Source organism: Microcaecilia unicolor, chromosome 3 (genome assembly GCF_901765095.1).
Source record: "Microcaecilia unicolor chromosome 3, aMicUni1.1, whole genome shotgun sequence".
NCBI classification, from domain to species: domain Eukaryota; kingdom Metazoa; phylum Chordata; class Amphibia; order Gymnophiona; family Siphonopidae; genus Microcaecilia; species Microcaecilia unicolor.
Window position 1 is genome coordinate 436,557,891 of NC_044033.1, and position 13,095 is coordinate 436,570,985.

Below are 13,095 nucleotides of genomic sequence, written 5' to 3' on the forward strand. Positions count from 1 at the left end.
CCTTTGACACGGTTCCAACACAGGTGACTGATTAATAAATTGAGTGCCCTTGGTATGGGAACTAAAGTGACTGACTGTGTTAAAAACTGGTTAAATGGGAGCAGAAAAAGGGTACTGGTAAATGAAGCTTGCACTGAGGAAAGGCATATTATTAGTGTTGTACCACAGGGATCGGTCTTTGGACAGGCTCTTTTTAAAATTTTTGTGAGTGATATTGTAGAAGGGCTGTCTGGTAAGGTTTGTCTCTTTGTGGACGATACCAAACTCTGTAACAGAGTGGATACCCCGGAGGGTATGGATGACATGAGGAAAGATCTAGTGAAGCTTGAAGAATGGTCCAATAATTGGCAACTAAGGTTTAATACTAAGAAATGAAGGGTCATGCACATGGGTCACAGGAATCCAACGGCACAGTACAATATTGGGGGTGAAGTTCTTCTGTGTATGAAAGAAGAGCAGGACTTGGGGGTGATTGTATCTGATGACCTTAAGGTAGCCAAACAGGTAGAAAAGGTGACAGTCAAAGCCAGAAGGATGATTGGGTGCATAAGGAGAGGGATGACCAGCAGGAGAAAAAGAGGTGATAGTGCCCTTAAGTCTCTGGTGAGGCCCCATTTAGAGTACTGCCTGCAATTATGGAGATCGCACCTACAGAATGATATAAACAAGATGGAGTCAGTCCAGAGGGCAGCTACTAAATTGGTCTCTGTCCAAAAACATATAGGGAAAGGGAAGGGGAAACGGGACTTGATATACCACCTTTCTGTGGTATTTTGTAACTACATTCAAAGCAGTTTACATATATACAGGTACTTATTTTGTACCTGGGGCAATGGAGGGTTAAATGACTTGCCCACAGTCAGTCACAAGGAGCTGCAGTGGGAATCGAACCCAGTTCCCCAGGATCAAAGTCCACTGCACTAACCACTAGGCTATTCCTCCACTCATGAAAGGCTCATGAACCTCAACATGTATATATTGGAAGAGAGGCGGGAGAGAGGGAATATAATAGAGATGTTTAAATGCCTCGGTGGCATCAATGTACAGGAGGTGAACCTTTTTCAAATGAAGGGAAACTCTGGAATGAGAGGGCATAGGAAGGAAATACACTTAGGAGGAATTTAAGAAAATACTCCTTCACAGAAAGGGTGATGGATGCCTGAAATGGCCTCCTGGTGAAGGTTGTGGAGATGAAGACTGTGTCAGAATTTAAGAAAGCATGGGACAGGCACGTGGGATCCCTTAGGAAAAGGAGGAGTTAGGGATACTGGATGGGCCCTTATCTGCAAGTCATGTTTCTATAATGCATAGAGAGAGAAATAGCCACCTCCAGACAGTTCCTAGAATCTTCCCCACCCCCTCATGAAGACTGAACCACAAGGCTCAATGGAGGGAACTCTGGGCCAAGTAAGGCTTAGAAGACCACTTTAAAAGGCAGGGACCACAATCATTCCAATGAGAGGCAAATCCTGCCAGCTGCAGCCAGCTTTGGCCCCAACTATGCCAAGACAGAATGGGTCAAATGAATCATATGTAGGAAAATCTCTAGAAAGACTGCCAGAATCAAACCCTGAACCTCTCACTATATATCATCAAGGTCCAGAGAAGAAAGTCAGTGACATGACTCACAACAGACTTTACAGTCCAAAACACTAAACGCTCATTAGTGCAGGCTACCACCCTGGCATTCCCAGCTCTTGGGGTAGTTCCACATCTCCATGAGGTCAGGATTCCTAGCAGGTACCACCAGAACATATACTGAATGGACTTTCTAATGGAATTCCCGGCTTGCCTACCACCGGTAAGATTAGTCTGAGCCAGATGTCCATATCCAGGACTGCTTGACCAACCACTCCACTCTCTGAGTGGGAAGACTTGGATGGCAAGAAGGATTTCCTTCTTTCAGCTAGCTACAGCAAGAATGTGTTGGAGGAGGTGCCACTCCATTGTCCATTTGTTATGACCGAAGGTTATTTCCTTCACTTCTGGGGGATGGCCATGGCATGCCAGGCTAGATAGGGAGACTGAGTTGCTTAATCCAGAAACACCTATAGTATGGGCAGACCTCCTTCTAGTAAGCATTTGTTGAGACCCATAGATCTCCAAACCAGGTATCACTGGAGAATTCAGCTGTGGTGTGATGGATGCCTCACCATCAGTCTAGGCCCACAACCATGGGAGAAGGGGTATTGGGCCCAGCATGCCACAGAGACTTTGAGTGACCCAAAACAGCAGCCTTAATGAACAGCTTTCCTTCTTCTTCTCCTCGATTAAAACTAGTACTTCAAACCCCCTCTACAGCCTCTGCATTTGAAGACCCCCTCCACCAAAAAAAAGAGCCATGCAACAGCCTTAGCTGGCACAAAAAAGCCCAATTAAAAAAAAAAAAAGACTAGGTAAATTATTTTTAAATATTTAAATTTTTCAAAAATAATTAACATAACAAAAATGTAAAATAATAAATGAATGAATAAATGAATATGTAAGTGTTGAACAAAAATATTGGGTGTAATGCACTGAGAGAAAAAAACTGTACCTTCTACCAGCAGTATGTGAAGATGATTATGAATCTATCATACCATATTACTGGAAATAAAATGAAATCTCAAATAAAGTAGCCATCAAACCTTGAAAATCAATATATAGTTCAAAGCACTATCTTTTATCGGCTCATGTGGCTTCAAAATGATAAATATCTATTATATTCCAATAGCCCACATTTCCTCTCATATTGCAATCACCCTTCCTCTCATGTTGCAATCAACCATACTGTGATATTTAAAATAAAAATATAGTACCCTACCATATTGTGATATTTAAAAACAATACAGCTCCCCAATGCAAATCTGTGTTTCACCCAGGGGGAAACAAAACAATATTTCCTGAAGCACAAAACAAAAAAGACATCAATGAACATGCTAACCCAGCATTGGATACAGATGTACTTTTTATTCATTATAACTGTACAGAATTCACTGTATTGAACGTATGCATTTGATAAACATACTGCAGACTATCTTGATGGACTTTAACCCAACATATTATATGTAAATTTACAACTTACCAAATTTTTGAAAAGTGCAGTCAGTTCTTTTGTAAACACAGAAAACTTTAGGAAAGCAGTGCCTAAATCTGGATCATCTCTGCAGACACAATTCCCACCAAATTTCTCCAGTGATTGAGTGTATTGCTCCTCATTTTCTACATGACCTTTAAAGCAAGGGCATATGCAACATTATTGTCACCAGCACCAGAACACTGCTACAAATTATAAAACAAAATCAACTACAGAATTAACAGTGAAAATGAGCATTGGTCTAATTTATTTCTATACTGATAACAAAATTAATGGATTTCCTAACATAAGGCTAAATTTACTATACTGATATGTGCTATTGCTATTAGGGATGTGCATTTCTTTATTTGTATCCCACATTTTCCCACCTATTTGCAGGCTCAATGTGGGTTACATAGTACTGTAAAGGCGTTCGCCAATTCCGGTATAAACAGTTACACAGTGATGTTATGATAGAATAAGGTTTATGTGGAATAAACATATTAGGGAATCGTATAGAGGAAGAGTTAAGTTATGCCCATTACGTTCTTTGGTTTCATAGTGTTGAAGGGTTCAGGTAGGGTATGCCTTTTTGAACAGGTAAGTCTTTTGAAATGAGAACAAAAGGAGAATGAGCAAACCTCACGGACACAAGAAATATCAACAACATCTCCCATATTGTTTCGTGTCTCTAGCAAAAGAAAATGAACAGAAAACAAGGAATTTTATTTTTTTCATGTACTGTCAATAGTGCTTGCTTTTCAAGAACAGTGCATACTCTTAACTACATTGCTCCTGTGGTAAGAATACACACACACACACACACAAAAGACATTTCCAGAAACAACATGAGAAATAAGACAAAACAAAAATTCTGTGGTTGCACACCCCTAATTGCTACTGCAAGAGTACCACTAGAAGTCGTTCCTGCTCATCCTACCCTAGAACACCAGGGTATCCTTAAAATAGGCCTGGAGGAGCCTACAGGGGAAGGGGGCAGTGTTTGGGAGGGGGGGGGATGTCCTAGGTAAGGGTCTTCAGGAAAGGGGTGAATGCTCGAGTGAGCCTTTGGGAACAAGAGACTTTCAAACCAATAAACAACTGCCTCCCTCCGTATAGTCCACTGTAGTAAATTGAGTTTCCACTTCTACATAATGTTTTGTTGCTAAAATCAAACTATACTGCAATGAAACAAGTGTAACCAGGCCACTCTTCCAGATGGGGCCGAGGTCATCCCTGCTTAGCTTCCACCACCTTCCGTGAGCTTTGCTAGCCAGACACCTCACTTTTCCTCTCTCTCTGCTTGTAGATTTTTAAGAAACTGCTGCACACTCACAGCCGTTAGAAAACAAAGTTCTTTATTGTTCCAGCTCTCTTAACACCAGATTAATCTGGCTTAAACAACTTCAATCAATAGACTTTGAGGGGCATAACCAAACGCGAACGCCCATCTCCATGGGCATCTATGTCCGAGAACGGGTACGTGAAGGAGCGGGACAGACTGTATTTTCAAAAAAAAAAAATGGGCGCCCATCTTTTTTTTTCGATAATACAGTTTGTGCCCGGCAAATGCATCGGATTTGTGCAGATTTGAGCTGGGCGGTTTCGTTTTTCAGAGATAATGGAAACCGAAGGCGCCCTGCTCAAAAACGAACAAATCCAAGGCATTGGGTCGTGGGAGGGGCCAGGATTCGTAGTGCACTGGTCCCCCTCACATGCCAGGACACCAACCAGGCACCCTAGGGGGCACTTGTAACAATTAAAAAAAAAAAATTTAAATACCTCCCAAGTCCATAGCTCCCATCCCTTGGGTGCTGAGCCCCTCAAACCCCCCCCCCCCCCAAAAAAAAAAAAACCTACTGCCCACAACTCTACACCATTACATAGCCCTTATGGCTGAAGGGGGGCACCTACAAGTGGGTACAATGGGTTTTGGGGGCGGTTTGGAGGGCTCCCACTTACCACCACAAATGTAACAGGTGGGGGGGATGGGCCTGGGTCCACCTGGGTGAAGTCCACTGCACCCACTAACAACTACTCCATTGACCTGCATACTGCTGTGATGGAGCTGGGTATGGCATTTGAGGCTGGCATACAGGCTGGAAAAAAAAGGTGTTAAAGTTGTTTTTTTTAATGGTGGGAGGGGGTTAGTGACCACTGGGGGAGTCAGGGGTGGTCATCCCCGATTCCCTCCAGTGGTCATCTGGTCATTTAGGGCACTTTTTTGGGACTTGTTCGTGAAAAAAAAAAAAAGGGTGCAAAAAAAATGATCCAAACTCGCACTAAAAACGCCTTTCTTTTTCCGATTATCAGCCAAAGGCGCCCATCTCTCCTCGGCCGATAAGCACGCCCCAGTCCCGCCTTCACCACACCTCCGACACGCCCCCGTCAACTTTGCTCATTTCCACGACAGATTGCAGTTGAAGACGTCTCAAATCGGATTTTGATTATACCGATTTGGGCGCCTTTGCGAGATGGGCGCCTATCTCCCGATTTGGGTCAAAATCTGGGCGCCCATCACTTTCAAAAATAAGGCTGTTTATCTCCCAATGGGTGGTCCTCCCATCTTTACATATTGCTGAGTCATTTTCCCCTTGTCAATTGCAGTTTTCTGCTTTAAATCTCACCAAACCTCCAGCAGCACTATCTTATCAGCAGACAGTTTTGATGATCAGGTGATGCCACATCATCTCTTACACAATACAGTGAGTTTTCCAGTGCACAATCCTGCTCAGAAACAATTTAACTTTCAACAGAACTACCTTTTGTGAGCAGACAGTACTGTAGCAAGTTGTGCTCTAAAGTCTCTTCTCCACTGCTTTACTCCCAGCTTTCCCCAACTCCACAGCTGGGGCAATGCTGAGGCCACAAAAGCTTTCACCTTGTCTGCCCGGGTTAGAGCAAAACCAGCCACCTCCATACACTCCTCCTCCCCTTCTTTTCCCACCTCCTCTTTATCACAAACCATATCCTCCTTCTCCCTAAGCTCCCCTAGCTGTTCCTCATTTCCAGGATCAGACCTCATCTCCCAATCAGTTATTCCCCCCCTCCCTCTCCTGGGAGTCCAGCTGACCCTGCACTGGCTTCTGGGGAGAGTAGTTTTCCTCTCGTGCATAAAACAGCTTCATACAAGACACCACAGACTTTCTGAATAAATTGAAAAATATCAAGCAATTACCACCTAACACCCTTCTGGTCACGATTTATGAAGAATCACTATACAGCAACATTCCACATGCAGATGGCATAGCTGCATGTGGGAGACTCCTAAAAACATCCACACTGGACCATCAATACTCACCAGAAACTATTACAAAATTAATCAAATTCATTTTAACTCACAACTACTTCCGCTTCACAATGATATCTATCTACAAATAATGGGAACTGCGATGGGCACCAGGACAGCACCCCAATATGCCAACCTTTTTATGGCTGAGCTGGAAGAGACATTTCTGAATACATACCAGGCCAAACCTCTAAAATACTACCGGTACATCGATGACATTTTTATGATTTGGAAGGAGGGGGAAGAAACGCAAAACAATTTTACTATGTCTTTAATACACACCATCCTACAATCAGATTCAAAATTGACTACTCCCCAGAAAAAGTCAATTTTTTGGACACCACGGTCTCAATCAGTGATGGCTGTATACAAACATCTATATACAAGAAACCCACAGACAGATGCAGCTACCTCCACAACTCCAGCTTCCATCCATCACATACAAAAAGATCCATTATTTACAGCCAAGCCACAAGATACCACCGTATCTGCTCTGACCCAAGGGATAGAGACAGACACCTTGAAATCCAAACCACATCCTTCAAACAGAAAGGCTACAACCCCAAAATAATCTCCAGGAATATTGCCTCCTCCCTCAAAACACCCAGGGAAAATCTGCTACAGTACAAAGAAAAGAAAAGCCACAGAATCCCCCAGTGCCATGCCAACCCGGTAAGCGGGGTAAGCACGGCAGGGGGGCGCCTGCCTACAAGGGCACCGTGCCCAGTGCTGCCGTCCAGTTCTTTTTCAAAATCCAAGCATGCTGCTGGCTTCCTGCGCACAGCGCACGGCTCTTTGGCACCGCCACCGTCCAGCTGTTCCCACGCGCAGCAGCGCGGATGCCTGGTTGACCCTCACTGGGCTCCTTGAAAAGGTGAAAATGGCTTGAAAAATGAGCCACTGCACGAGGGCGATCCTCTGGGAGCTGCTGCAGCCTGGCCTCTCCTGGAGGTAAAGAGATATTGGAGAATTCCAGGCTGCATGAATCTTTACACCAGTATGTCGCTGGAATAGTTAAGCATCCCTGGCTCCATTTGCTGGCAGAGGGACTCAACTCATTGGTCTGCTCACAGCAGGATAATGACAACTGGGAAATAGTGCAGTAAACCATGTTTGCTAGGTTTATATAGTAAAATCCTGCTTACAGATTTGTGCATAAATTCCATGTGAATCAATGGTTAATGTACTGCTGAAATTCAAAATCATGCAAAAACAGCTCATTAAATATTTATGCATAGTTAATTTATATACACAAAAAATAGTCTTTACAGAATATATTTTGTAATAAAGTACACCTTTTTTTTTTTTTTTTTACAAAATTTGTTACTAGTCTACTAAGCCACGCTAGCGGCTACAGTGTGCTAATGCCGACACAGCTCATTCACTTTGAATAGGCTGTGACATCATTACCACGTGGCTTAGTAAACGAGGGGGGGGGTAAATTTTACATGCTATTCTTTTTCTACCTACTTTATATACAGGTACAGAAAAATAGCACCCAAAATTCCTGATAGCTTGCGCTAAAAAATAAGATTTACTGTATGAGCCTCAAAATGAAGGAAACTGACAGGGTTGTATTTAGACCAATTGTTTAGAGGGTAAGCCTTGCCATGATTGCTATTGAGAATGATATATGTGCCCAGTTAGATATCAAAGACTTAATTACTAATTTCGTGAACATGAAAGCACGAAAAGCTAAGTGGTTGTAAACCCTTTATTTGTTCAGCAATCCCACAAAGATGCACTCCATCTTTCCGCTCCTATTTCCTTTGCATCTTGTGCCACACGGGGGGGGGGGGGGGGGGGGGGGGGGGCAACTGATAGTCTGCAAGGGGGCACTAGAGGCCCTTGGCACAGCCCTGGAATCCCCCTTATAGTTACATACAACCCAGAGCTGGAGATACTGAGGAAAATCATAAGAGACCTACAGCCTCTACTCCAGGCAAGATGGTGGAGGCTATTATTAAGAATAAAATTGCAGAGCATATACAAAAACATGGACTGATGAGACAAAGTCAGCACGGATTTAGTGAAGGGAAGTCTTGCCTCACCAATCTAATGCATTTTTTTTGAGGGGGTAAGCAAACATGTGGACAATGGGGAGCCGGTTGATATTGTATATCTGGATTTTCAGAAGGCGTTTGACAAAGTGCCGCACGAAAGACTCCTGAAGAAATTGCAGAGTCATGGAATCGGAGGTAGGGTATTATTATGGATTAAGAACTGGTTGAAAGATAGGAAGCAGAGAGTAGGATTGCGTGGCCAGTATTCTCAGTGGAGGAGGGTAGTTAGTGGGGTCCCGCAGGGGTCTGTGCTGGGTCCGTTGCTTTTTAATGTATTTATAAATGACCTAGAGATGGGAATAACTAGTGAGGTAATTAAATTCGCCGATGACACAAAATTATTCAGGGTCGTCAAGTCGCAGGAGGAATGTGAACGATTACAGGAGGACCTTGCGAGACTGGGAGAATGGGCATGCAAGTGGCAGATGAAGTTCAATGTTGACAAGTGCAAAGTGATGCATGTGGGTAAGAGGAACCCGAATTATAGCTACGTCTTGCAAGGTTCCGCGTTAGGAGTTACGGATCAAGAAAGGGATCTGGGTGTCGTCGTCGATGATACGCTGAAACCTTCTGCTCAGTGTGCTGCTGCGGCTAGGAAAGCGAATAGAATGTTGGGTGTTATTAGGAAGGGTATGGAGTCCAGGTGTGCGGATGTTATAATGCCGTTGTATCGCTCCATGGTGCGACCGCACCTGGAGTATTGTGTTCAGTACTGGTCTCCGTATCTCAAAAAAGATATAGTAGAATTGGAAAGGTACAGCGAAGGGCGACGAAAATGATAGTGGGGATGGGACGACTTTCCTATGAAGAGAGGCTGAGAAGGCTAGGGCTTTTCAGCTTGGAGAAGAGACGGCTGAGGGGAGATATGATAGAAGTGTATAAATAATGAGTGGAATGGATCGGGTGGATGTGAAGCGACTGTTCACGCTATCCAAAAATACTAGGACTAGAGGGCATGAGTTGAAGCTACAGTGTGGTAAATTTAAAACGAATCGGAGAAAATGTTTCTTCACCCAACGTGTAATTAGACTCTGGAATTCGTTGCCGGAGAACGTGGTACGGGCGGTTAGCTTGACGGAGTTTAAAAAGGGGTTAGATAGATTCCTAAAGGACAAGTCCATAGACCGCTATTAAATGGACTTGGAAAAATTCCGCATTTTTAGGTATAACTTGTCTGGAATGTTTTTACGTTTGGGGAGCGTGCCAGGTGCCCTTGACCTGGATTGGCCACTGTCGGTGACAGGATGCTGGGCTAGATGGACCTTTGGTCTTTCCCAGTATGGCACTACTTATGTACTTATGTACTTATGTACTGAAAGAGATATTCCCATCCCCACCAGTGCTGGCCTTCCGACAGCCAGCCAACTTAACACAAGCTAATCAGAAGTAAACTTCCAACACAGACTGAAAAAGAAAAGGGCACGTTTCCCTGTAACATATCCAGCTGCAAGCTATGCCAAAACATTTCACAGGACCCCACAGTCATTCACAAAGGAAAAACATTCAACATAAAGGAATCTTTCACATGCTCATCTTCCAATGTGGTATATATCATTCAGTGTAAAAAATGTAACGAAGGATGCTATATTGGAGAAACAGGCCAGATGCTTAAGACAAGATTCAATTTACATAGACACAACATGAAGAAAGCTGGTGCCACCCCTGCGGGCCAACACTTTACAGGACCAGGACACTGCACCAATGATTTCACAGTAAGAATCCTGAAGGGTAACTTTAAAACAATACAGGAACGTAAGACCTTTGAAGTCAGAATGACTGAATATTTTGACACCCAACAGACAGGACTTAACAAGGATCTGGGTTTTCTAGCCCATTATAAACCATAAAGTTGTATTTCTCTGTTTATCACTCTCCTCTCACCTACCCACACCCATCCTGTTAGACTATCAATGAAATGAAATGCTTTGATGTACCCATGCATACCTCCTACCCACCCCCACCTTGCTACACTGGCATTGAAATGCTTTGATGCTTCACTTATATATACTATCAACTAACACATTTGCTTATTTCCGACCTGACGAAGAAGGGCAACCTTCGAAAGCTAATCAAGAAATGTATTAAGTTATGTCCAATAAAAAAAGGTATCATCTTATTTTCTTTTCCATGTTTTATTTTGTTTGAATTCTATTGATAACATCCTTAACTAAAACTTTCTCCAGCAGTTTGGCCCCTATAGGGCGCACTGCTCTCCTAAGCTGGGCTGAATGACCAGGGATACTGACGGCTGAAAGAACCACTATCCCCTTTTCCCCGCACCAGCTCTCCTGAGTGCTCACACAAGCTAAACTACTTTGTGTTCTTCTAAGGCTGAAAATATGCTTCAAGGAAATATTAAGTGTACTAGTAAATAAGGCCCGTTTCTGACACAAATGAAACGGGCGCTAGCAAGGTTTTCCTCGAAGTGTGTATGTTTCAGAGAGAGTGTGTGAGAGTAAGTGTGTGAGAGAGAGTGAATGTGCGAGTGTCTGTGTGTGTGACAGAGAGAGTGAGTCGGGGTGCGAGTGTGTCTGTGAGAGAGAGAGTGTGTGTGTCAGAATGAGAGTGTGTGCGAGTGCGTGAGACACAGTGAGTGTGAGAGTGTGTCTCACACAGATACACTGTGTGTGAGACAGAGTGTGTGTGAGACAGAGAGTGTGAGAGTATGTGTGCGATACACAGACTCTCTCTGTGAGACCGAGAGAGTGTGTGAGTGACTCTGTGACACATAGAGAGTGAATGTGATACAGTGTGAGACACTGTGTGAGAGAGAGAGAAAGACACTGACTGTGAGACAGAGAGTGTGTGTGTGACAGAGATACCTCCCCCCCTCCATCTGTGGTGTGGTGTGGGGACCCCCTCCCCTCGCCCCCTGTCAGGTCTCAGGACCCCCTGCCCCTCCCCCCTGGCAGCACCGTGCGAGTGTGTGCGCGAGAGAGAGAGAGAGACCGGGTGTGAGTGTGTGTGATTGTCCTCTGTCCCCTGCCCCCCTGCAGCCACCCAGCGATTGTCGTCTCCCCTGCCCCCCCCCTCCAGCCGCCCAGCGATTCTCCTCTCTCTGCTGCACCCCCTCCAGCCACCCAGCAATTCTCCTCTGTCCCCTGCCCCCCCTCCAGCCGCCCAGCGATTCTCCTGTCCCCTGCCCCCCCCCTTCAGCCACCCCAGCGATTATGCTTGGAGACTGGCATCTTCGTCACAATTCTCCAGCTGGGCTGACCTAACGGCATACCTTTGGTCAGATTGGCCTCTCGAAGCCACCATCGAAGACTGCTCTTTACATGCAGAGGAAGTGGTAATCTCTGATGAAGAGAGTGTGTCTGCAACAACCATCTCGACAGGAGCGACCTCTGCAGAGCCCTCTTGTGAGCCCTGGCCCAGGGCACCGCCTCGATCGTTGCCGCCATGGATCCCAGAACCTGTAGATAATCCCTTGAGGACGGACTCGAAGTCTGCAAGAACTGACGAACCTGAGACTGCAGTTTGAGAACACGGACCAGTGGAAGGAACACACGGCCCTGCATTGTATCGAACAAAACTCCCAGATACTCCAATGATTGAGAAGGATGAAGACGGCTCTTCTGCATGTTGACCACCCAACCTAGAGACTAAGAATTCTACCATACGAGCTGTCACCTGAACACGCTTCAGGTAAGACTTCGCCCTGTTTAACCAATAGTCTAAGTAAGGATGGACTAAAATACCCTGCGTCCTGACAGCTGCGGCTACTATGACCATGACCTTTGTGAACATACGAGGGGCGGTACAGCAAGACCGAAGGGAAGAGCCCGAAACTGAAAATGCTGGCCCAGCACTGCAAAACGAAGGAAACGTTGATGAGCAGGACAAATTGGGATATGCAAACAGGCCTCTGTGAGATCGAGAGAAGTCAGAAACTCCCCAGATCGTACCGCAACTATGACCGATCGCAAGGTTTCCATAAGAAACAAGGGCACCTTGAGAGCTTGACTGACCCCCTTGAGATCCAAAATCGGCCTGAAGGAACCTTCTTTCTTGGGTACCAGAAAGTAAATGGCGTAACGGCCTTGACACTGCTCCGCTAAAGGAACTGGACAAATCGCACGCAGATCTAGAAGTCTGCGAAGAGTATCTGACGGCTCCGATCTTGAGACGAGAACGGCAAGGAGATTGTAGGAATGCGTCTGATAAAGGATGAGCAAACTCTAAGGTGTACCCATCTCGAATAACCTCTAGTACCCACTGGTCGGAAGTAATCTGGGCCCACCTCTCCTGAAATTGTGCTAACCGAGCACCTATTTGAACTAGAGGCTGGGCCCACAAACCTTCATTGCTAGAGACGGGAGGAGGACGAAAAGGCATTTCCAGCTTCCCAACCTCCTCTATGACCTCCCCGAAAGGACTGAGTCCTTTGAAAAAATCTGGAACATTGAGCCAGAAAAACTTTGCCCGGCCGATATCGATGAAAATCACGGCCTCTACCACGGCTGGAAAAAATACCACGTCCAGAACCCCTTTGACGATCACCAGGCAGCCTCGGAACCCGAGCCTCACCAAGGCTATTTATTTGTTGTATTTGTATCCCACGTTTTCCCACCAATTTGCAGGCTCAATGTGGCTTAAATTATGCCGTAGTGGCGATTGCCATTTCCGGATAAAGACTTGCAATGTTATTGCATTAGGCGCATAAATGGTAAAAGTGCAACGGTGTT

At 45.0% G+C, this 13,095-nt stretch overlaps 1 protein-coding gene across 5 annotated transcripts in view; it reads right to left on the bottom strand.

The window, feature by feature from the left end:
- ASAP2 (ArfGAP with SH3 domain, ankyrin repeat and PH domain 2) overlaps positions 1 to 13,095 on the bottom strand; it is a 333,390-nt gene that overhangs the window by 278,213 nt on the left and 42,082 nt on the right. For all 5 annotated transcript variants that reach the window (XM_030198894.1, XM_030198893.1, XM_030198892.1 and 2 more), the window contains exon 3: positions 3,065 to 3,210. In XM_030198894.1, the coding sequence (XP_030054754.1) occupies positions 3,065 to 3,210 (146 nt within the window). The remainder of the gene's footprint in view (positions 1 to 3,064; positions 3,211 to 13,095) is intronic.